General features: G+C 42.3%; 2 protein-coding genes across 13 annotated transcripts in view; one reads left to right on the plus strand and one right to left on the minus strand.

The window, feature by feature from the left end:
* Positions 1-1,721, plus strand: part of GABARAPL2 (GABA type A receptor associated protein like 2) — a 10,576-nt gene extending 8,855 nt beyond the window's left edge. Inside the window, exon 4 of the mRNA XM_014847607.3 lies at positions 1,111-1,721. Within this exon, the coding sequence (XP_014703093.1) occupies positions 1,111-1,201 (91 nt within the window). The 3' untranslated portion in view covers positions 1,202-1,721. The remainder of the gene's footprint in view (positions 1-1,110) is intronic.
* Positions 1,220-25,019, minus strand: part of ADAT1 (adenosine deaminase tRNA specific 1) — a 39,332-nt gene continuing 15,532 nt past the window's right edge. For all 12 annotated transcript variants that reach the window (XM_014847399.3, XM_044761357.2, XM_044761353.2 and 9 more), the window contains 2 exons: positions 22,239-22,325; positions 1,220-19,222 (listed from right to left, as the gene is read on the minus strand). In XM_014847399.3, coding sequence (XP_014702885.1) covers positions 19,090-19,222; positions 22,239-22,325 — 220 coding nt within the window. In that variant the 3' untranslated portion in view covers positions 1,220-19,089. The remainder of the gene's footprint in view (positions 19,223-22,238; positions 22,326-25,019) is intronic.

The following is a 25,019-nucleotide window of genomic DNA, read 5'->3' on the forward strand; positions in this document are numbered from 1 at the left end:
TTGCTTCACCAGCTTGAGGCCCTGGACCCTCTTTATGTATCCCACCAGCCCTTGTTTTACTGAATCCTGCATTTAAGTATCTCTTGTGACCTCTCCAGGCTAGTGACCTCTGATGTCTCGAGCAAGCTCTCAGACCGCTGCTTTACTGCTGGTTCTGGTTGACCCCACCATGCATGACTGACATTTAGCACGTCTGCACCTCTTGTTCATCTCGAATAGTCCAGTCACGTGGCCAGAGCTTGCCTCAGGTTCCAGGTGTTACTAGTCTTGCTCTGGAGCCAGTACAGCTCAGTTTCATGGCAGAGAACTAGATTAGGTCTCCTCTCCTGAGTCTGTTTTATGGCTTAGGGAAAGCCAGCTTTCCCACCCACACATGTTTAGTTTGAGCAGTATCTATTTCTGGAGGGTTCTTAGGAAGGTTGGGCAGGGCTTCCTTGGCTCCCAGATACAGTGTGAGAGCTTTTTGCATTATGTGTGAGGAAAATCATTTCTCTGTGATGACGCTGATGCAGATCTGCGGGGCACAGGTTTTTTGGCGGGGGAGCTTCCACAAGAATGAACCACTGTACTTTATCATGTTAGGCACAAATTATCGATCTTCACATAAACCAGCCTGAAGGGGAAGAGAGTCCCATGTACTCTTCCTTTCCGTGGTCCTCCACCCACACTGGGTTTGGCCTCTTAGGCTCTTAATTTTGCCCAGTTTTTTTCCCTTCGCTTGGCATTCTGAACGTACTAACCAGTACTAAGAAGCCAAGCCCACTCAAGGAGCTAGTGTTGGCCTCTGAAGGATTTATTTGGTCTGAGGGTGAGTCGGATGGCCTTGCCTTGGGACAGGAGGATGGAGACTTGATTCTAGTCTTATTTACTGATTCCCAGAGGCCTAATTTATCTTAATGTTTTGTGGCTCCATTTCCCTTCTTTAAAACAGGATTGTAGGCACACAGCAGGTACTGAGATCTGAATTATTTTTACCACCTACCACCAAAAGTGTGGTAGAGAGTAGCTAGTTTAAGTAGTCAAGTTCCTTATCCTCAAGCCATCTTTCAACACCTAGACTCAGTAACCAAACCCAATTCTCAATGTTGTGTTTTGTTTTTCTTTTTCAAGCCTAACTATGGGACAGCTTTACGAGAAGGAAAAAGATGAAGATGGATTCTTGTATGTGGCCTACAGTGGAGAGAACACTTTTGGCTTCTGAGGGCCAGTGCTGGGCTGGGTGCACCGTTCCTGCTCGTGTATCTTGTAAATAGCCGGCCGTTTTCAGTTACTACTACACCAGAACCTCTTCACATAGACCTATCAGTGCATTTGTAACTGGATTTATTTCTTAATATATTGGAAGGTTTTGTTTCCTTAGACTAGTAAATTATCATACAGAGTTTTATTTTGAGTTTTTCTTTTTGTGCACTGTCCTCATGGCTATACTCTCCAGGGAACTTGTTCCTCTGGGAATCATATTTAATGAAGATATTTCCATATTGAAGTGAGGTAGGTGGGTATTAAAGTGAAAGGGAGGGAGATGACGCATTTATTCTGGATTATGTTTGAAGTGTTAGATGGCTAAGTATTAAAAGCATCCAAATTAAATCCTTAGCAATCAGAACACTTGCTTCACTAGATTTTGCTAACTGCCAATCATGTTGGAGTGAGCTAATCTGTTCTTCTTTCTGAAACTATTAAGGTAAATAATTAACAATAAAACTTCCTCTTATAAAGGCCTTGAAGTGTGACCATGTCCTTTATTCACCTTCTTTTAGATGGGTCAGAGAAGTAGCTCCTATGTCTGCTAGGCCAGGATGAGGGCTTGTGGGGGCCATGACAGCACAGCATAGGACAGGAACAGTGGCCTGTGTCATAAGGAGGGAAGTCTTTTTTTTGAATGGTTAATATATTTACGTGGTTCAGATGTCACATATCATAGTTCATTTATCAATACATTGAGAAGTCCTGCTCCTACCACTGCTTTCTGATTACCCTAACCCTCCACCTATGGGAATCTACTTTTACTGGCTTCTTTCTTTCAGTATTTATTTTTGAAAGTACAACTAAGTATGAATATGTGTCCTTATTTTCTCCTTTTTCTTATACAAAGAAAACACTTTATATATATATATAGGTATATTTTTTTTCATGTAACAGGATATCCTGGTGATCTTTCCATATTACTTCATAGAGAGCTTTTTCATTCACTTTTACAGCCAAATAGTATTGCACTATGTGGATATATCATTACTTATCTAGTCCCCTATTAATGGCATTTGGGTTGTTTGCAGTCTTTTACTATTAATGACAGTGTTGGAATGATAACTACATACAGACATCCTTTATATTTCCCTGCATTCTTTAAGGTTTTGCTCTCCTATCCCTTCTTCCTAAAAATCAATATTAGATTTTTTCAGGCCTACGAGTTTCATGATTTCTCACAAATTAGTACAGATGTGTAGGCTTGCCACAACACAAATGCATTTAAGAGGAAATGCTTACTTTCCTAAATCTTTCTGAGATGGACTGTGTTGGAGGCTAGAGCCCCACATAGATCATGAGAATGAAGAAACCAGGTATTACCCAGTGATCCAAGAACATGTAGTTAAAATGACTGTCTTAAACTTCCTGTTGGGGAAGAAACAAAGGTCTTTAGCTTTTTCTTTACCAAATTATGTAAGCAACCCGTCGAAGCTCTCTACTGATGTCAGCTTCCCAACTAGGATCAGAAGAAACATTCTTGTCATAAGCATCTTGTTGGTCTTTCCCAAACCTGACCCAAGAAAATCTGTACTCCCATTTGCTGCTAGTTTCAAACTATAGAAGTAGGTAGAAACTGACCTCTGAGTGAGCAAGGTAAAGAGGAGGAAGAAGCTCTGTGTTACCAAGGAAACTTGTTTGCAGTGACATACACCCAACTGAAACTAGCTGAAGTTAAAAAAGCTATTTATTATTTTAACTATCAAATAGGGATGGTTCGCTAGCTTCAGGCATAGCACGAACAAGAGATGAAATGATAACATCAAAACTCTTTCCATCTCTTGGTTTTGTTTTCCTCTGTGTTGACTTCATTCTCAGGCAGATTCTTCCCATGTGACAGCAAAGATGTCCCCATCAGCTTAGCAACTCCAGTGGAAGGAAGAGCGTTTCTTCTGAGGACAATGTTAAAAGTCCCTGGGAGGACTCTGGCCTCGCTTGACTTACCAAAGAGCCCCCACCTGAGGCAGGGACTGGTGGGAATGAATGGTAAAACCCTCCTTATCCAGAGAAACAGAATGGGATTATACAGAAATGGAGGAGGGCTAGCTTCGCAAAGGCATTTCGATCTGTGTCTGTGTCACAACCACAAACCCACAAATGAAACTGAGAAGAAATACTTACAGAGAAGGAAAAAATCAAAAGGCAAGTGTCACTGAAGCCACCTATGTTTTTCTTTCTTTTAAAAGTAATTTATAGTTGAGCACTCACCGGATACCACAGTAGCTAGGTACATCATCACTTAATCTTCAAAAAGCCCTGATAAGATGGGTAGCGTCATTCTCACAGCCACACTACTACCGGGTGTCAGAAGTGAGACATCAAACTTGAGATTTCAGAGGAAAGACATGGTTGGCAACCTGAAATCATTTCAAGATGTTTGTTTTTTCTATTTACAATGTGCCTCACACTGTGCTGGACACTGAGGCACAAATATGAATAAAACATTACCCCATCCTGTAGGCGCTTACGGTCTGGTGGTAAACCAACACGTAGACAAATAATTACAGAGCAGTGTTGTAAGTGCTTTATTAGAAAGTATTATTGGAACTGAGGAGGGAACAGCTATTACCAAAAAATAAAAGATTGAAGAAAGCAGCGTTAGTTGTAATATCAACCAATAAAAATAGATTTGTCAATCTTGCCTTTAAAATGCAGCATCTGAAAGAAGGTTTTAAAAGTTAAAGTAGCATCTAGTCTCCCCCAACTCTAGTCCTTAAAAGACACTAGCAAGATTTGACAGATGAATTTTATCAAACTACGTAAGGGACCCTTAACCCTTTCTTAAATTTTCAGAGATTAGAAAGAGGAAATAATCACAAATTCATTTTGAGACTTATAAAATCTCAATGCGAAAACTTTATAAGAGAGAAAAATTATAGATCTCATTTATCAACATAGAAAAACTCTAAATAACATATTAGGAAATAAGCAGTGTACTAAAACAATCATGACCAGGTAGAGCTTAGCCCGAGAAGGCGTTACATAGCTTATCATGTCTATTAATAAAAAATACCAAATTAACAGAGGAGAAAAACTATAGGATCATCTCACAGATGAGGAAAAAGCACCTGAAACAACTCAGAACCAATTCATAATTTTTAAAAAGCCTCTTAGCAAATTAAGAGTAGAAAGGCACTTCTTTAACTTGATAAAGGGAATTCATAAATCTACAGCGAATATGTACATTATTATATAAAGCTATGGGAAATACGGCAGTGTGGTACTGACATTAGGATAGATACATTCACTAATGGAACCGAACCCAGAAATAAATCTGTATATAAAACATATGTCAGAGATAACATGACAAATCAGTAGGGAAATGGTGACCCAGTCAACAAATGTAAATGGTACTATGACAATTGATTACTTAGATGGTAAAATTTTAGAGGCATTCCCATTAAAAACAGTAACTAAAAACGGAAGTCTGAAGGTTGAACTTTATGGTATGTGAATTATATCTCAATAAAGCTGTTAAAAAAAAGTCTGCTGTCACAGCTTTTACTCAACATTGTTCTGGCGTAAAACCAATACAATAAGAGAGGAACAATAAATGAGAGGCTTAAGAGTCAGAAAGGAAGACTAAACTGTACTTGTATGCAGACAGTGATAGTCTACATAGAAAAATCCAAGAGAATCTATATAAAGATTAGGATAAGAAAGTTCAGCATGGTTGCTGGATACCAGATCAGTTACAAATATCAATGATGTTTCTACATACCAGTTGTAACCAATTAGGGAATGTAATAGGAAAAAAGATCTCATTCTCAATAGGAGCACATAGGAATAAATTTAAGATATGATGAATCTTCCTCAGCAAAAAAAATAAATAAATAAAAATAAAAAAATAAAAAGATATGCAAGACCTTCATGGAGAAAATGACAAAACATTATTGAAGGACATAAAAGAAGACCTAAATAAAAAGAGAGAGATAGGGGCTGGCGCCGTGGCATAGTGGTTACGTTCAGCACGCTCCACTTTAGCGGCCCGGGTTTGCAGGTTTGGATCCTGGGTGCAGACTTAGACCACTTGTTGGCCATGCTGTGGCAGTGACCCACATACGAAATAGAGGAAGACTGGCACAGATGTTAGCTCAGGGCTAATCTTCCTCAAGCAAAAAAAGAGGAAGATTGGCAATGGATATTAGTGCAGGGTGAATCTTCCTCAGCAAAAAAAAAAAAAAAAAAGATATACTAATATATTATATTCAAGGATGAGAATATCCAATATTGTAAAGATGCATATTGCCCTCAGATTAATCTGTGAGTTTAATGCAATTCCAATAAACATTCCAATTAGGTTTTTATGGTTTTTTTGTGGAATCTGACAATTGGTGCTAAAATCCATCTAGAAGAGCAAAAGGCCAAGCATAACCAAGAAGTGTGAAGAAAAACAAGCTGAGGAAACTGGTCTTAGCAGTAATTAAGTAATTAAGACTGTGCCATATGGCATAGAGATAGACAAATAAACAAGAGAAGGGAACACCACAGAAACCCAGAAACAGACCCATGTTTAAAATATAACAGTGATGACATGAAAGTCAAAGGGGAAATGATGAACTAATTAATCCACGATTCTATAATTGGTTATACATATGAAAAAATAGATTTCTCTATCATATCATGCATAAAATAAATTCAAGGTGAATTAAAGATCTAAAATGTGGAAAAGCAAAACTTAAGAAAAGATCTAGAAAAAACTTTTTAGAATATCTATGACCTTGGAGTAGGGAGGGAGTTCTTAGACAAGATACAAAAATACAAATGATAAAGGAAAAGATTGATGAATTTAAGTACATTAAAATTAAAAATTTTAATTAAAAGAAAAGGTACTATAAACAAAATTAGGGCCGGCCCCATGGCCGAGTGGTAAGTTCACACACTCCGCTTCTGGCAGCCCAGGGTTTCGCCAGTTCGAATCCTGGGCACAGACATGGCACCGCTCATCAAGCCATGCTGAGGCAGCATCCCACATGCCACAACTAGAAGGACCCACAACTAAAAATACACAACTATGTACCGGGGGTCTTTGGGGAGAAAAAGGAAAAATAAAATCTTTTTAAAAAACCCAAAAACATGGGGCCGGCCCAGTGGCACAGCGGTTAAGTGTGCACGTTCCACTTCAACAGCCTGGGGTTCGCCAGTTCAGATCCCGGGTGCGGACATGGCACCACCGGGCAAGCCATGCTGTGGTAGGCGTCCCACGTATAAAGTAGAAGATGGGCATGGATGTTAGCTCAGGGCCAGTCTTCCTCAGCAAAAAGAGGAGGATTGGCAGCAGTTAGCTCAGGGCTAATCTTCCTCAAAAACAAAAAACAAAAAACAAAATTAATAGGAGCCACAGATTTGGTGAAAATATTTGCAACAGATATAAATAAAAAAATAATTAATATCCAGAATAAAGAACTCTTCTTCTTCTTTTGGTTTTTTTTTTGAGGAAGATTAGCCCTGGGCTAACTACTGCCAATCCTCCTCTTATTGCTGAGGAAGACTGGCTCTGAGCTAACATCCGTGCCCATCTTCCTCTACTTTATACATGGGACGCCTACCACAGCATGGCTTTTGCCTAGCAGTGCAATGTCCACACCTGGGATCTGAACCGGCGAACGCCAGGACGCCAAGAAGCAGAACGTGTGAACTTAACCGCTGCACCACCAGGCCGGCCCCAAGAACTATTCTAATTAATAAGACAACCCAAAAGAACAATGGACAAAAGATAACAAAAACTTCACTCAAGGCCACTGTATATGTTGTTCATTGTACCAACTCTGGAGTGTGCTTTTCACAAAGACTACAATGTGGACAGTGCCCCCTAGAGTTGTACAGTGCACAACTCTACACTAAAAGATACAAATTTACACTATATAGTTGGTGGCCCTGTGAAAATACAAAAAATAAACTATGGGATATCTCTTCATACTCATCAAATTGGCCAAATTAAAGTTTCAGCATATAAAATGTTAGGGAGTATGTGAAGGCATCTGGAATTCTCATAAATTGCTGCTGTGAGTGTAAACTGGTACCATCACATTGGAAAGCAATTTGACAACATCCAGTAAAGCTGAAGATAACCCATGACCTAGCAAATTCCACGTCTAGGTATATATCCTAGAAATAATGCCATCCATGTACAAGAGTGATCACTGTAGCCTTATTTGTAGGAGCAAAAAAACTGGAAACCAACTAAATGTCTGTCAAGAGAAGAATGAAGAATATGTGGTATAGTCATACAAAGGAATACTTGACAGAGTTAAAATGAATGCGCTAGAGCTATGTATGTCAACATAAACCTCCAAAATGCTGCAGATGAATGAAAAAAGGAAGATGCAGAAATACATTCAGCAGGATACCATTTCTATAAAGTTAAAAAACATGCAAAATAATTCTATGTCTTGCTTTCAGATACAAACTTATGAAATAAAAGTATAAACAATGTAATTCAGGATGGTGGTTACCTGAGTGACAGTATCAGGGAGGGGTAAATGTGGGGTTTCAAATACAACTAGTCATGTTTTATTTCTCCAGAAAGTCAAAACCTGAAGCAAATAGAACAAAATGTCTACTGTTAATTGTGTGGTGGGTGTTATTTCTTTTTATTGTTAGGTTGGAAATATTTCATAACTTTTTGTTTTTCAGTTACATCAGTGAGACTAGAGATTGAGTCTTTCTCAAGGAAGAGCACACGGTGCCTCCATTTCTCACTTCCCTTTCACTCTGCAGTCTGGGAGAGGCTGGCTTCCACTTCCCTGACCCTGCGTTTGCTGAGGTTACCAAAAATAACCTTGTCAAAAGAACCTTGTCCCCCAATGGGGGAGGGCGACAAGGTTGTTAGTTCTTACCTTCCTTGTCTCTTTTAATATAGTCCACGCTTTAGATTTCTGCCTCCTTGAAGCTCCTAATTGGCTTTCTCCTGATTCTCCTCTGGCCACCTAGTCACAGTCTTTCCTGTGCTTCTCTAAACTGTTCCTGAACTCTCTATGTTCCCCAGGGTTCAGTCCAGGGTCCCCTTTTCTTCTCATTCTGTACACCTTCTCTCTGGACGATTTTACCCTAACCCATGTCTTCAAAGACTTCCTATAAAAAGATGACTCAAAATCTCTCTCCAGCCTGTCTCTCTATCCCTAGCCCCAAACCAGTCCCTCCAAATGCCCACTCGAGGTCCTTATCCCATTGTATCACAGAAATCCCAAACTCCGAGACTGAGCTCGTTGTTCCCTGCCTGCATCTCCTGCCCCCCACCCCAAGACGAGCTCCTCTTCCTGGATACCCTTTCCTGATACACGGCACCACATGCCATCCTGTCACCCACACAGTAACCTGGGAGCCATCCTCAACACTCCCTCATCCTTATCCCTACCTGCAGTCAGCCAGTCAGCCTGAAGAGCCTCTGAGTATTTCTCAAGTCAGTCCCCTCCCTATAGCACCTCGAACCATTATTGTCTGGGCCTCATCATTTCTAATTACTGTAGTAATCCTCCAACTGTGGTCTCCCTGCCACCATCCCTGCCCCTGTCAATCCATCCTCCTTGCTACGGAGGACAGCGATCTTTCTAAAATGCAACTTCTATCCCAACACCCTTTTCTCAAAATCCCTGAAGTGCTGAGTTATCAGGATAAAACCATTCTCCTTTGAAGAACATACAAAGTCCGCCCCCAGATGCCCCCAGTGCCTCCCCAGCCCCTCCTGTGCTCCGCCAGCCCGAGCTGCTGTGCTCTCATCTCTGGCCTTTGCTTATGGTGATTCTCTACCTCAAATATCCATCTCTCACAACTGTTCATATATGCACTACCATTTCTCTTTGCTTGCTAACCCCTAATCCCTCCTCCTTCACCTCTCTGCTCAAGTATACCTGGGCCTATGAAATCATCCTGTGCCCCTCACCTCTAGGATGGCCACCCTCACACTGTACTGTCCCACTGCAAACACGCTTGCCTGTCTTCCCCATTGGTCAAGGAGCAACAAGGGGACTATCCCCTTATCCTTGCACCTCAGGTGCATAGCGCAATGCCTGGCATATTGATGGTGTTCAGAAGGCCTACGACGGGTCTACCTGAAGCTGAGAGCCTACTTAATAAGCGCTAATGCATCTTAATATTGCAACAGTGGCCGAAACACACTGGCCACATGGAGGGCATGGGGCAGGTTTGTGCATCCGGGAACCATTCGAGGTGGCTCGAGGACCTCCTTCAAGGAGAATTTGGAAGAGGGCAATATAAATTTTCTTATTCTCCAAAGACTTGCTCTTCATTAGACCAAATGTTTTTTAAAAGTGCAATTGGTTCCCCTTTTCATCTTCATTTCCTTAGGGAGAAAAAACAATCCTGGTGGTTGACATGGGGGAGACAAAGCCACAAGAGTTGGGTAGGAGGATCTATATATACCTCTGAGATCAACAGCTTTGCTTTCTCACCTGCTTAGCTGCTGGAGACAAGCTCTTGCTTCCAGATGTGCAATGGAGTGGTGCATGCAAACATGCAAATGCCTGGTGTGCAGCAAGAGGCGCCATGAACATTTGCCCAACAAACTCCTAAGGACAATCTCTTACATTTATTAGCACAAGCTCTGGAAACCAGGACTAGCAAATTGGAGAGAGTCACCTATGAACTGCAGTGGCAGACCAAGGCTGGTGTTTCCTATGTGCCAGGCACGGGACGTGTGGTAGGCAGCCATCCTCATACCTATGTTGTACTTTATTTCATCTCATCCCTACCCATTGCCAGGGGCTGGTAGTGTCCTCATTTCAAAGGTGAGGATAGCGATACTCTGAGAATATGCTTACCTACCTAAGATCGCACAACCAGTACATCCTGGAGCTACAGTTCATACTCAGGTCTACGGCCAAAATCCATCCTTGTTCTGCTAGACCAGAGGTTAGGAACTGAAGGCCCGTGTCTGTATTGGCCCATAAAAATCCAGCATTTTTGCTTCTCCTGTAAAAATGCTGAAGATCTGACAACAATCAGAGGGAACAAGATAATGACTCCTCATTGGACAGGGAATACACTTCATTCACTCCACCTACTTTTAGTTTCCTACTCCTGGAAATATTTGGGTTTACAAACTGCACCATAGTTTATGTGCCATCCTTTATTTTAGAACAGAATTCCTCCAAAGTATATGCAAGCAAAATACTAACCACATTGGTCCTCATCTTTCATGAAAGGAGCAAAGAGCTGGGCTGCATGATCTGCCCACGTCAGCACGGCTGAGTGAACACTGTTGTCTGGAGCCAGGTGAGACTGTACTGCCATTCCATCACCCGAAACCTTGTTTCTTTCACTGCCAGCTGGTTGCTCAGCCCCGCAGTTACCAAAGTCCTGGGATAGAAGGGCATTCACAATGGCACTGGATAAACGAGGAACAAAAAGTACAGGATGAAAATGCCAGCTGAGGGGGCCAGCCCGGTGGTGCAGTAATTAAGTGTGCTTGTTCCACTTCTCAGCAGCGTGGGGTTCACCGGTTTGGATCCCGGGTGCAGACATGGCACCGCTTGGCACATCATGCTGTGGGAGGCGTCCCACATATAAAGTAGAGGAAGATGGGCACGGATGTTAGCTCAGGGCCAGTCTTCCTCAAAAAAAAACCCCAGCTGAAAAGGCACTCATGGCAAGTCCAAATAGTCCATAAGTGGTAGCAATAAAAAAGAAGTTGAGGGGCCAGCCCCATGGCTAAGTGGTTAAGTTGGTGTGCTCCACTTCGGCTGCCTGGGGTTTTGCTGGTTCAGATCCTGGGTGCGGACATGGTACTGCTCATCAAGCCATGCTGAGGTGGTGTCCCAAATAGCACAACTAGAAGGACCCACAAATAAAAATACACAACTATGTGCTGGGGGCTTTGGGGGAGAGGAAGAGGGAGAGGGGGAGGAAAAGAAAAAAAAGATTGGCAATAAATGTTAGCTCAGGGCCCATCTTAAAAAAAAAAAGAAGGTTGATGAAATCTTGTCGGGGGCAGGTGGGGATATACACTGAGAAGAGCTCTCTTCTTTCTCTCAATTAACAGAATAATTCAACAAAAACAGGGGGGAACTAGATTGAGTGTGCATGTACCGTTGGGCAAAGCTTGGGTCGGCCGCAGTATAATTTCTCCGAGATTTCCTAGGTTGCACATAAAGGCCTCTTGTTGAACTGCAGAAAGATGCTGGGAATGGGCTCTGTTATCCTGCTCGGCTGTCAGGTTGGTTTCACCACCAAGCGGCCCACCCTGCTCTCCCCATGGAGACACTGCTGGGTTTCAATGTGCTTTTCATTCTCTTGGCCGCCTCAGCAAACAGCCATCACTGTTTCCATTGTGAGTTCTTCTCCTTCTGGAGCGGAGCCCAAGTTCAGGGAACATGTGCTTGAGACCAGCATTTGGCAGCCTGGGTCCCGGCTTGGACTGACTTTCCACCTTTGCCTTTTCCTCCTCAAGACACTTCCCTCCATTTGGAGATTGAAAAGCAGGGCTGAACACGCTTAGTTCTAAAAGCTGGTTCCTAATCCTGCTGGCTCATTGGGATGAGGGACAAAAAATTCCACACCCAAATTCAGACCCAGGTTACCAGACGCAGACAAGAATTATTTCCGTCCCTCCTTTATCAACATGATGGAGACCAAATGTCTCTCAAAGTGTCAATGAGCTCAGTTTCCTGGAGAAAATTTCTCTTTACATTATCTACCCAATTAAATATTTTTATGAGAAATCCTGCCTCACAGTTGAAAAAATTGAGCATCCCAACTGCTGGGACCTCATTTTGTAGAACAGGTGATGGTTTAGAAGTCAGAGACTACGCGCTTTCCCCACATCCACATAGGAAGTAGTGGCAGAGTGGTACTGGAACATAATTACTTGAATATCCAGACCAAAGTTTATTCTATTATACCAAATAATTAATAAGGACAAGGTTTTTTTTTTAATTTTTAAACTGAGGTATAATTACATACAATAAAATGCACAGATCTTAAGTGTAGAGCTTAACAAATTTTGAGAAATGTTTACACCCATGTAATCAATACTCCAAACAAAACAGAATGTTTCCATCATCCTAGAAAGTTCCCTTAGGCCTTTTTCCACTCAGCTCCCCTTCCCTCATCTTCCCATACCAGGCAACAACCACTGCTCTGATTTCTATCCTCTTCGATTAGTTTTGGGGCCTCAGTTTTAAGAAATAAAAATGGAACACACACAACTTTGCCTGCAGCCCTGACGTGTCTCTTTGTAGAATTTTCCTCCCTCTTTTAGACCACAAGTATTAAAGATTTGTTTTGGATCCATCTGGACAGACTTCCAGGAAGTCAGTCTTAGCCCCGGTATAGATACGTTTAAGTTTAAAGGCATTCACGTTTCTAAGACGTGAAGGCAACTATGACTCCTCAATATGTGGTCTAAAAAGAACTCTTCTTTCTGGAAAATAAAGTTGCTTACTCCAAAATATCTGCCTTCTTGGCTCTTTCTGTACCCACCACTGCTCAGGATAGCTGCCTTTGTTTCTATGGAAAGAATCGCTTGAGCCCTTGAAAGCAAGCACATATGTACTCTCTACTTGGAAGCAGTTTCCTACTTTCGACAACCTTCCCGCTGCACCGAGACTCCTCTTAACAGCTCATCTGCTTCCTCAGACATCATCACATGACGCCAGTGGCAGCTGAAAATGTAACACGGTCCTAAACCATTAACTAGCCCGCAAGGGAACTAAATTTTAGAAACTGGAAAACTTTGGCTAAGGCTTGCTCAGAACATTGTCTTAAAGCCAAAAAGTGCTGCCAGAGTCCAGGTGGAGGCAGCTTTCCACCAGCCACAGACACAACCAAATCAGACAGGGCCTGCCTCTCTTCCAAGCGGAGCACTGGCAGCCAGGGTGGGTCATTTTCTCCATAGCAGCTTCGTCTCCCCAGACGGTGAGCTAATGCTTGGCAGTGGCAAACTCCATAAAACAAGGCATTTACCCCCATGCTTTGAGGCAGAAATGACTACATGGAATATATACACAAAATTATTTAAATCAAGCCAAGTTTTAAAAGTTCTAAAGAAAAAGAGAATAAAAATTAGGCACACATAGTCATAACGTTAGAACCCACTTGCAAACACAGAACAAAGCAGCCATGCTCAAAGTGTAAACTTCCCTGAAAGAGCCCAATTCCAGAAGACATTTTGTTAGTAAAGAGATAATTCTGTGGAATTATAAGCAGAGCTGCTTGAAGCATGCTGTGAGATTCTCTCTTCCGTATACAACGTCACTGCTATTTTCTGGTGTTTTCACAGCTTAAAATAAAAAATTTTTTTCTATTTTATTTTTCACTTCTGAAATTTATTTTTCAAATAGATATTATGTTAACAAGGTTCAAAATTTTCAAAATAACAAAATGTAGAAGGTTTTCTGTGAAAAGTGTCCCTTCCACTTCTGGGTCCCAGCCTTTCCCCTTCCCTCCCCAGAGGCCCCATTGTTGTGGTTTCTTGTGTATTTACTCAGAGACTTTGGCATCTACAAGCAAAACATAGATATATACGTTTCATTCTCCTTTGTTATAGAAATGGAATGTTACAATGCTGTCCTGCATTTTGCTTTTTTTTTGTTTTTTTTGGAGGAAGATTAGCCCTGAGCTAACATCTGCTGCCAATCCTGCTCTTTTTGCTGAGGAAGACTGGCCCTGAGCTAACATCCATGCCCATCTTCCTCTCCTTTATATGTGGGATGCCTGACCACAGCATGGCTTGCCAAGCATTGCCATGTCTGCACTGGGATCTGAACTGGCAAACCCCGGGCCACCGAAGTGGAACGTGTGCACTTAACTGCTGTGCCACTGGGCTGGGCCCATTGCTTTTTTTCTTTGCACTCGTATTTAGAAACAGAACTTTAAAGATGTATTTTAAAAAAGCAAAATTATATGTTCATTCACCTTTTGACCCAGCAAATCCCACTTCTAAGAATCTATGCAAAAGATACATTGGCAAAAATACAAAATATTTTATGTAAGCTATTCACAGAGCATTTCAAAAGCAAAGAATGAAATGCCCACCAACAACTAATAAAAATAGTTTCTGCTGTGAGAAGGAAAAAACGGGGGGTGGGGGGAGACAAGGGTGGAAGACCTCTATGAATGTACCTTTTTTCTTTTTTAAAAATAGTTTTAACCTTAGAATCACATAAATATTTTATATAATTCTTTAAAAATCCCTCCTAAAAATGGTAAGTAAAATGACCAGGGTTGGTCAGGAGGCAGGGGGAGTGAGGGGGAAATGTGGGCAAGAGCTGTTACTGTGAAAGGGAAGGAAGGGGCGAGGCAGGGTAGGCAGGCGTGGAATTGGCAAGTTCGACTAATTTCAGTGGGCTCTGAGGCACAGTGGCTGTCCCTAGTGTCTGGTGCCTGGCTGTGGGGTGATTAGGGCAGGTGGACAGTGGCCCAGAGTGTGAGAGCCTGACAGAGGAGGTGGCTGGCATAGGGGCTCTGGATTGGTACTTTGCATATAAAAGGTGCACTCACAGATGAGCCTTTTACTGTCTCTAGGAACTGGCTGACCCTGGGAGGGGCAGTTTCTGCAGGGTCAGCAAGGCCCCAGATGTCGAAGCATCAGAACACATGGTTAATGCAGAGGGGACTACTAGAAGCTTGTGCCTGCTCTCTCCTGAGCTTCACCCACACAGCTGTGCCCTTTGCTCACTTTAATTTGTTTGCTTTCACTGTAACAAATGGTAACTATGAATATAACAGCCTTTCTGAGTTCTGTGAGTCCATCTAGTGAATCATCGAACCTGAGGGTGGTCTTGGGGACCCCCAACACAGCCGCTAACAACATCAGGTGAAAGGGTGATGGGAGCTTCATAACGGGATAGAGCAGGCTGACAGCACTGAACCCACTGCTCAATCACTGAGAGTGGGACAGCCAGATGTCACTTTCTTGATAGGTGATTCTGCTTACTTCTGTTGCATCCTAAGAAGTATTCATGCCAGATGAACTGAACCTGAATCTAATCAAGCCTCTCCATGTAACTGCACATTTATAGGACATATGGGAGACAGAGGAATCTGTATCAACACTAGAGGAAATCAGCAGCCAAATCCAGGATGGGGGAGATTCTAGAGGACAAATGACCCATTTGTTAAACACACAGAAAGGAGAGTGAACTGTTACAGATTTGGTAGGACAAAAGACAAATCAATCAAAAGCACTGTGTGGACTTTGTTTGGATCCTAATTTGAAGAAATCAATAGTCAAAAGACATTGTTGAGACAATGGGGAAACAGAACACGGACTGCATATTAGATATTAAGGAATTACTGTTAATTTTGTTGGGTGAAACATGATGGTTAGGATTTGCTTTGAGATGCTCCAAGGAAAAAGAATGGGAGGGGAATAAAGCAGATAAAAGCAGCATAAAGCTGAGGGTTGTTAAGTCTGGGTGATGGGTACATGGGGGTCCACTGTGCTTTTCTATGTAAAACTATCCAGTTAAAAAAAAAGAAATATATTTAAAAATTAGATGCAGTTTTCAGTCAAATACGGGTTAAGAAACATTAGTAAAAACACAAGATCTGATTAGATGTATGAAATCTGAGAACCTACCAATTTGGCAGAGATGTGCTTCTAAGGCATAGGTGAGATTCTAAACGTTGGTTTTAAGAGATTAAAGTAAAACGTAGGAAGTTGGATGTCTAAGCACCACTTTCAGCTTTTGAGAAAAAAAGGCAGAGCCCCAGGTGAAGCTGCCTTTCATCTCCAGTTTTTAGGGTTTTCCCAATCTCTGTTCTGAAGACAAAATTTAGGGGTGTTTTTTACATTTAGCTTTTTTTGTGTAGGTTTGACAAACTTACCAGAAAATATAAATCTTTAGCCTTTAAAATAGAATCTCATGAGAGAGAGAGAGAGAGATGCATGATCTTCTGCGGATAAAAGCTCCTGTCAGTTGAGGTGTCCTAAGTGCTGTCATATTGTGGGACTTGGGGTCAGGCAAAAGGGTCTCACTAATGCAAATCAAAACTACACTAAGATACCACATTACGCCTGTTAAAATGGCTATAATCACTAAGACTAAAAATAACAAATGTTGGAGAGGGTGTGGACAAGAGGAAATCCTCATACACCGCTGGTGGGAATGCAAACTGGTGCAGTCACTATGGAAAACAGTACGGAGATTCCTCAAAAAACTAAAAATAGAAATACCATATGACCCAGCAATCCCACTACTGGGTATCTACCCAAACAACTTGAAATCAACGACACAAAGTAACACATGCACCCCTATGTTCACTGCAGCACTATTCACAATAGCCAAGACATGGAAACAATCCAAGTGCCCATGGACTGATGATTGGATAAAGAAGATGTGGTATACATATACAATGGAATACTACTCAGCCAGAAAAGAGACAAATCCATCCCATTTGCAACAACATGGAAGGACCTGGGGGGTATTACGCTAATTGAAATAAGCCAGTCTGAGAAAGACAAACACCAGATGATTTCATTCATATGTGGAATTGAACAAACACATGGACAAAGAAAACAGTTCAGCGGTTACCAGGGGAAGGGGGGTGGGGGTGGGCACAGGAGGTGAAGGGGAGCACTTATGTAGTGATAGTAAAGAAATAATGTACAACTGAAATCTCACATTGATGTAAACTATTACGGAAAAAAAAGGGTCTCTCTGATTAAAGGAGAACATGAGCGAGCCTGGCCTTCAGCTAGCGGTGTTTTTGCCTTTCTTCCTTGCTATCTAAAAGGATTTCTTGGGCTGGCCTGGTGGCGCAGCGGTTAAGTCTGCACATTTTGCTTCTCGGTGGCCTGGGGTTTGCTGGTTCGGATCCTGGGTGTGGACATGGCACCGCTTGGCATGCCATGCTGTGGTACACGTCCCACACATAAAGCAGAGGAAGATGGGCATGGATATTAGCTCAGGGCCAGGCTTCCTCAGAAAAACAGAGGAGGACTGGAAGTAGTTAGCTCAGGGCTATTCTTCCTCAAAAAAAAAAAAAGAATTCAAGGACAACTTGTTATGACAAACATATATTACTTTGGTAATTAAAATTTAAGAACATATGTTTACACACAAACTTGTACACGAATGTTTATAGCAGCACTATCCACAATAGCCAAAAAATGGAAACAACCTAAATGTCAATTAACTGACGACTAGATAAACAAAACGTGGTATATTCATACAACTGAATGTGATTTTTATTCCATAAAAAGGAATAAAGTACTGATTCATGCTACCAATTCATATTACATCATGAATCTTAAACATTAAGTGAAAGAAGCCAGTCACAAAAACCACATATTGTATGATTCCATTATATGAAATGTTCAGAATAGGTAAATCCACAGAGACAGAAAGTAGATTATTATCACTTGTCCTAGGGGAGTTGAGGGGAAATGAGGAGTGACTCCTAATGGATACTCTACTGGGTTGAACAGTGTCCCCCAAAATTTAGAACAAAAATGTTCTAAAATTGTGGTGCTAGTTGCACAACTCTGTGGATATACTAAAAACCACTAAATTGTATACTTTAAATGGGTGAATTCTATGGTATGTGAATTATATCTCAATAAGGTTGCTATTGAAAAATATTTAAAGCTATAAAAAAAAGAAGAATCAACAGGGACCTTGAGTCATGTGAACATGGAGAGCTTCCATATTCAGGAAATAATTCAAGGTGTGACGAGGTTGAGTGTTAAATATTAGGTGTTGGCTCAAACAGGATTGGTTGCTAGGTCTGTTGCTGATTTGCTACAGGGAGTTTTGGCCATTTAGACAGAACTCTTTCCATTGAAAATCATAGAAAATCATCTCAAACAGGCTTACTCAGAACAACAACAGGAACTGATCTCCCATAACTGAAGTCCAGGGTGGGCACTAGCTTCAGGCATCCGAACAAGATCCTGAGAGCTCTGATTCTCTGGCTGTTTCCTTCTTGACTGCCTTCATTCTCCAGCTGGCTGTCTTTATTCGGTAGGCAAAGGCAGCCATAGGCAGTCCCAAGACTATGTGGCCCTTACTGCTCCTGATACAAGAGGAGACTCTTTCCTGATAGCTCTGGCGATAGTTCCAGGACTGTCCAGGGCTGGCTCACATTCCTGGAGCCAAGGAGTAAGGTTCACTTTAACCAAGTTCCCTGGATAGAGCAGGAAAGAGTGGCTCTTGGAAGGAAGAAAGGCTAGGTATACAAAATATATATGCCAGGTGAAGCTCTCAAACTTGCAGAGATTCAAGCATCACCTCAACCCAATAAATATTTGCTGAATCAGTGAAGGGACACATGAAATGGAGCTACTGCAGAGTTCTTTTTTTTTTTTTTTTGAGGAAGACTAGCCCTGAGCTAATATCTGCTGCCAATCCTGCTCTTTTTGCTGAGGAAGACTGGCCCTGAGCTAACATCTGTGCCCATCTTCCTCTACTTTATATGTGGGATGCCTACCACAGCATGGCTTTTGCCAAGCGGTGCCATGTGTGCACCCGGGATCCGAACTGGCGAACCCCGGGCCACGGAAGTGGAACATGTGAACTTAACCACTGCGCCACCGGGCCGGCCTGTGCAGAGTACTTTTAAAGCATTATATTCCAAATTCTTATTCCATACTTTAGAGAAGCAATAAAACACAAGTTAGGATGGATACCAGGGCCATTAGTGAGATGCTATTTTAGCAGAGAGCTACTTCAATCAACTATAGATCGAGTGTTCCATGTTTTTGAATTCCATCCATCATACATCGAAGAGATATGTTGCTCTGGTAGATGGCAGACTCTTTTTCCTGACTCAGCCACAAGAAAAGCTAAGACTTGTCCAGCACAAAGGAAGAAGGCAAGGCAGTCTGGTATGAAGGGCTGAAAACACACTGCTGCCAGTAAGTTCTCTGCAAACTTTCTCTTCTCATTTAAACTGGTGATAATCCGGTGGGTTTCTGATCCAGGATCCAAAAGCCTGCTTCCGGAGTGCACTCCAGGCTTCCTGGTAAGCAGATGCAGCTTCCTTGTACTCTTGGTATGTCTCTAGCTTCCGCACCCTAATGCACACACACCACCAAGCACACAGGTTCTCAGTGAACAGTTCACCACTGTGGCCAACGAGACACCTGAGAAATTCACTGCACAGGTTTATACAAGAGACGTAGCAACTGAGGATTCTGGTACACTTTCCTAGAGCGACTCTGTCTCCTTTGTAAATAATTCACTAGAAAGCAACATGGATTAAAATGGGCAAGAATAAACAGAATGCTAGTTGTGTCTGATCCTGGCGGAATCAGATAAAACAAGAATAACTGTATCTACTTTTTGGTTTGAATTTTTTTTTTTTAAAGATTGGCACCTGAGCTAACATCTGTTGCCAATCTTCTTTTCTTCTTCTCCTCCCCAAAGCCTCCCAGTGCCTAGTTGTATATTCTAGTTGTAGGTCCTTCTGGTTGTGCTATGTGGGACGCCACCTCAGCATGGTCTGATGAGTGGTGCCAGGTCAGACCCAGGATCTGAACAGGTGAAACCCCGGGCTGCTGAAGCGGAGTGCACAAACTTAACCGCTTGGCCACGGGGCCAGCCCCTGAATTTTCTCAGCATCTATAATTTCCACCAGAGGATCTAGCCATTAGAAACTTAGCTGCATTTTTCCTCAGTAAACTAAGGTGCTTTCCATCTTAACCATACACTACACTCCTGTGTACCACCAGCCAACACCCCTTCCCAAATCGCTTAACTGCCTCTGACTGCTAAAGAATGGCTGACATGCTGAGTAATATTTTTAATACTTAAATCCAGTTAAAAGATTTTCTTGTGACAAAGACTCTCTCCTTTGACCAAACTTGAGTCAGGCTCCTCTGAGCTTTCTTCTCAACTTGGCCCAACCTTGAACTCTGTTCTTGCCATCTTTTAGTTGAAGAAACTGAGACTCATGTCTTATTGATCCAGTTTTATCACGCTTCTACTCTTTCATTCTTTGCTAGGATCTGAAGAGACCAAGCGGTTTCTTAGCTCACTTCAGCAGGAACAAAGTTGCTAAGTGTAGCAAACAATGCCTCATCAATTTCCCACAGTTTTTTGATGGTTAATAGGTGGGATCCCACAAATGACAATGTTAAGTTTTACCTGACCCCTGTGTTCCCAGAAAACAGCTATGGTTAAGAAATCACCCTCCCACTCTTCTGTGTTCTGGGGAACAGCTGACTGCAAAGAATGGCCCTTCTCTATGACTTAGACTCATGGATGCCCCCCTTGTTTACCTATGACAAGGCCAGACACACACCCTCCAAATTCCCATTTTTTGGTCTCATAATGGTTAGCTGAACTGTCTGTACCCACTGACCTATCTCAGCAACATGAGTTATGCTTCTCTCCTCCCCTTAGACCCCTGAACTCTGACCCACCCCAGCCTGGCTCACGTGTAACAAAGCCTTCTTAACAGCCCCTCTGGAGAACTGACTGACCCCAAGAAAAGACATTTCCTACTCAACTGTCCCATCACACCACCTGCTCACCCTACACCCTGGTTCCGGTTCTTCCTAGCCTTGTTTACCCCTCCCTGTGAAAGAAAACTCCTTCTGTCTGCCCTTTGGGAGGCTTACAGATCTTACGATGGGAGTCCTCTCCCAACTACATTACTCCTCCTCCTGTTGCAGTAGTCTCCTTCTCTTGTTGCAATAATCCTTTTGAATAAAGTCTCTCCTGACCTGCGTCCAGATTTGTTTTTATTGACACACAGAATGGATGCAAACCCAGCCAGTTCCAGTTTGATTCATTTTTCCGGACAAGAAACAAGCAAACTGACCACAGATGACTGGAGGGCATCAATACTGAGTAGGCATCATGGTGGCAACAAAGGCTAGCCTCTTCACACAGCAGCTGCCAGTTCCTCCTTAGCTCCCCACTGTTGTATAATAAAGAATTTGGCTAGTCTTGGTTGCCAGTTCCTGGGAGGAAACCTCTAAACCCTTAGAATTTCCCAAGTGATAGGAATGTCTTTGTTATTCATGGTGGATCCCTCAGATCACACAATGAAGTGACTCACGGTAAAATGATAGTTTCAGGGTGGGGTTGGTCATGCCAGAAAGACCAACTACAGGATTAGAGAGCTGTAAGCTTTGAGCCTCCTGATAACAGTCTGACTTCCTAGGGGGGAGGGGGACATGGAGATCGAGTTCAATCACGTTATGTGGCCAAGGATTCAATCAATCATGCTTATTAATGAAATCCCAATAGAAAACCCTGGACCCTGCAGCTCAGGTCAGCTTTCTGGTTGGTGATACAGTGATGTGCTGGGAGGGTCACACATCCTGAGGACACAGAAGCATTGTGTTTGGGACCCTCCCACACCTTGCCCTATGTGTCCCTTCTTTTAGCTGGTCCTGATTTGTACCCTTTACAATAAAAAGTAAGTGTAAGTATAGGGCTTTCCTGGGTTCTGTGAGTTTTGTTTTAGTGCATTATCGAACCTGAGGGAGTAAGGGGAACCCCGGAATTTGTAGTCAGTTGATCAGAAGTGTGAGTGGCTTGGGGGCCCCTGAGCTTGTGGCTGGCATCTGAAGTGAGGGCAGTTTGTAGGACTGTGCTCTTACCCTGTGAAGTTTGGCCCAACTCTGCACCTGAATTGCAACCACCCACCTGCCCAAGGAGTGGTTTTATAGTTCTCTACATTCCCGTGTGGAAGTGATTTAAATTGTGGAGCTGCAGTTCACAATCACTGATGTGAACAAAAGAAAAAAGAGAAGACAGTAATGTTCTTAACAGAATATATTGCTCCTGAAGCACTCACATTTCCACAATGTTCTCCGTCTGGAGGTGGAATAAAAGGAGGCCTGGAACGGGCCAAGCCCCAATTCTACCCCTAGTCTCTTGTGACTCTGTACCATCCTCTACACCTCAGATCATACACAACGTGCAAGTGGGGCTGTGGGACAGAAGAGCATGTGGTCAGTAAGAAACGCCCCCTTGCTTACTGAAACACCATTCCTGCCAAAGCTTCCTGCCATTCTTTAAGCAGAATTAAACCCAAAGTCTTCCTAAATATGAAAAAACATGGGTCAATAGCATCACCTGAGGGAATCTGGCCACTTGTCCTCTGAAATACTGTTTAGCAGCTTCTGGAAGGACCTAAAGAGTTCCACTTTGCTGATTCGGGATCTGTTTGGAAAAAGAAGACAAAGAGGATTTATTAAGTGTTTACTAGGTACCAGGCCCCTATCAAAGACATCAGGCTTCACATGGTGTTTAGGTTTGAATGTCCCAGAGCACCCATTTTCACCTGTGTTTGGCAAAGAGAAAATCTAGGCCCGACTGTCTGATTAGGTCGAGGCACAAAAATGAATCTCATCTTAAGAAATGTCACCAGAGGTGAAATTATCGAGGTGACAGGTTCAAATGGGGTAAAGATGAAGGTGGAATTGTGAAATTTCCCCCCAGGAAACCTATCAGCCACGTCTGGCTTCCTTCTTTCAAGAGAGCTGGTAATATTGCTTACAAGAAATTGAAAGTTTTGTTTCAAAGACTTCAGTGTTGTTTCCTGTGTGAACTGTGGTTACAAACTCCACTTGCATGAACCGCCTGAGGTAGAATCTCCAGACTCTCCCTATGGGCATTGTGGGCTTTTGGAGGACAATCCTTTGCTTTTAACATCAAGTTTCAATGGAGGTCATAGTTTGGAACAGTGAAGGAAGTGAGTGTGGATTCCTTCCTACCAGCCCACTCGGGCCTTCCTGGTTTTGCCCATCCATGTTGGCTGTGGATTGCTGGATGATATGTGCCTCCTTCCTTTCCTCATATACACAATTCATGAGTTAATCTAGAAGTTGGGAACTGTTGTGTGTGCCAACAATGTGCAGTCTCATCTTTATATAACAGACTCTTCACTGTCCTCGCAAATCATTCCATCAGCTGGGATACGGTGGCCATAACTGGTATATATTAGGGGATTGTACAGTCTGCTGAAAAGCTCCCTTACCTGGCTGGGACCTAGCCTACTGTGGGAATCACTGCTTAAAGGGGAACCCTGAGCCCCACATGCTGCTGTCCCTGGGCTTAACTGTGCTAGAGTGGCTGCTGGCACTCAGGAATATAGGTTGCTTTAACATTAAAAAAAAACTCACCAAAACCAGAAAACTAATGGAACTCATTTCATAACAGATTAAAGGAGAAAAATAATATAATTATGAGGACATATATGCAGAAAAAGCATTTGTGAGAATTCAACATCTATTGAATGATTTAAAATCTTTTAGCAAACTAGGACTTAGAAATATAGTTTTTAAATTCATAAAAGGTATCTACAAAAATCCTACAGCAAATATATGTCCTTAAAAATCAGGAATAAACACGGGTACTTGCTGTCACTACTTTTATTTAATATTATACAGAAGGTTCTGGTCAGTAAGACAAGAAATAAAAGGAATAATGATTGAAAAGCAAAAACCAAAGTCATTATTTGCAGATGACTGTGACATTGTCAGTTCTAGCCAGCACAGTAAGTCAAGATAGAGAAATAAAAGCAATGGAGGAGTGGAAAGGAAATACTATTTGCAAAAGACTGTCTACATTAAGAAATTCCTAAAGAATTCCCAGGCAAATTAGAATAATGAGAGTTAGCAAGGTTGCTGGATACAAACATCAACTGCAACAGAGAGAAACAAGAAGTCGACTGCAAAAGCAAAAACCAGAAAATGAAATAAAAGGAAATTACTTAAAACAGCATCTGTGGTAGCCAGCCTCTGAGATGGTGATTCCTGCCTCCTGGAATTCATGCCTCTGTGCAATCCGCTCCCACACCGAATAGGGCCGACTTGAGATCACAGATGGAGTGTGACTTCTGAGGCTAAGTCATAAAAGACACCGTGGCTTCTGCCTTGCTCTCCTGAATCGTCTGTTCTGGGGGAAGCCAGCTACCATGCTATAAAGACGAATACTCATAGCCTTATGGAGAGATCTAAGTTGTGAGGCACTGAGGCCTCCTGCCACAGCCAACACTGACCTGTCAGCCATGTGAGTGAGCCATTCTGAAATCGGATCCTCCACCCAAGTCAAGCCTTCAGATGAGTGCGGCCCCCGCTGACACAATGGACTGCAACCTCATAAGTCCCTGAGTTAGAAATGTCTGGCTAAGTTCCTCCCAAATTCCTGACTCACAAAAGTTGTATGAAATAACAAATGTTGATTGTTGTTTTAAGCCACTAAGTTGGGGGGGGGTCATTTGTTACACAGCAATAGCTAACTAATACAACATTCAAAGAGTAAATCTAATAAAAAAGATGTGAAAGATTTACATGAAGGGGGCCAGCCTGGTGGGGTAGTGGTTAAGTTCGCATGTTCTGCTTTGGTGGCCTGGGGTTCTCCGGGTTGGATCCTGGGTGCAGACCTATGCATTCTTGTCTGGCCATGCTGTGGCAAGAGTCCCACATATAAAGTAGAGGAAGATGGGCATGGATGTTAGCTCAGGGCCAGTCTTCCTCAAAAAAAAAAAATTTACATGAAGAAAATCATAAAACTTTACTGAAATATATGTAAGCCTTAAGATATACACATGTAATTTTTTAAAGATTATACATTCATATTGATATTTTCAATCTAGCCCTATCTCTGGTCTCTTGACTGGGATGGGAAGAGGATTTGCCTATAAGAGGCAGAGCAAAATTAGCTTCTTAGCAATAAGAGTCCTTTATATGGTTCATCTCATCGCTTGTAAAAAAACACAAAGACTTAAATAAAATATTTCCTTCTAGTGCTGCACTAGCATATTAAATGTCTCTAACATCCAAGCCTGAGTTCATATTCCTCATAGTTTTTTTTTTGAGGAAGATAAGCCCTGAGCTAACATCTGCTGTCAGT

This window comes from Equus asinus, chromosome 28, assembly GCF_041296235.1.
Source record: "Equus asinus isolate D_3611 breed Donkey chromosome 28, EquAss-T2T_v2, whole genome shotgun sequence".
NCBI lineage: Eukaryota > Metazoa > Chordata > Mammalia > Perissodactyla > Equidae > Equus > Equus asinus.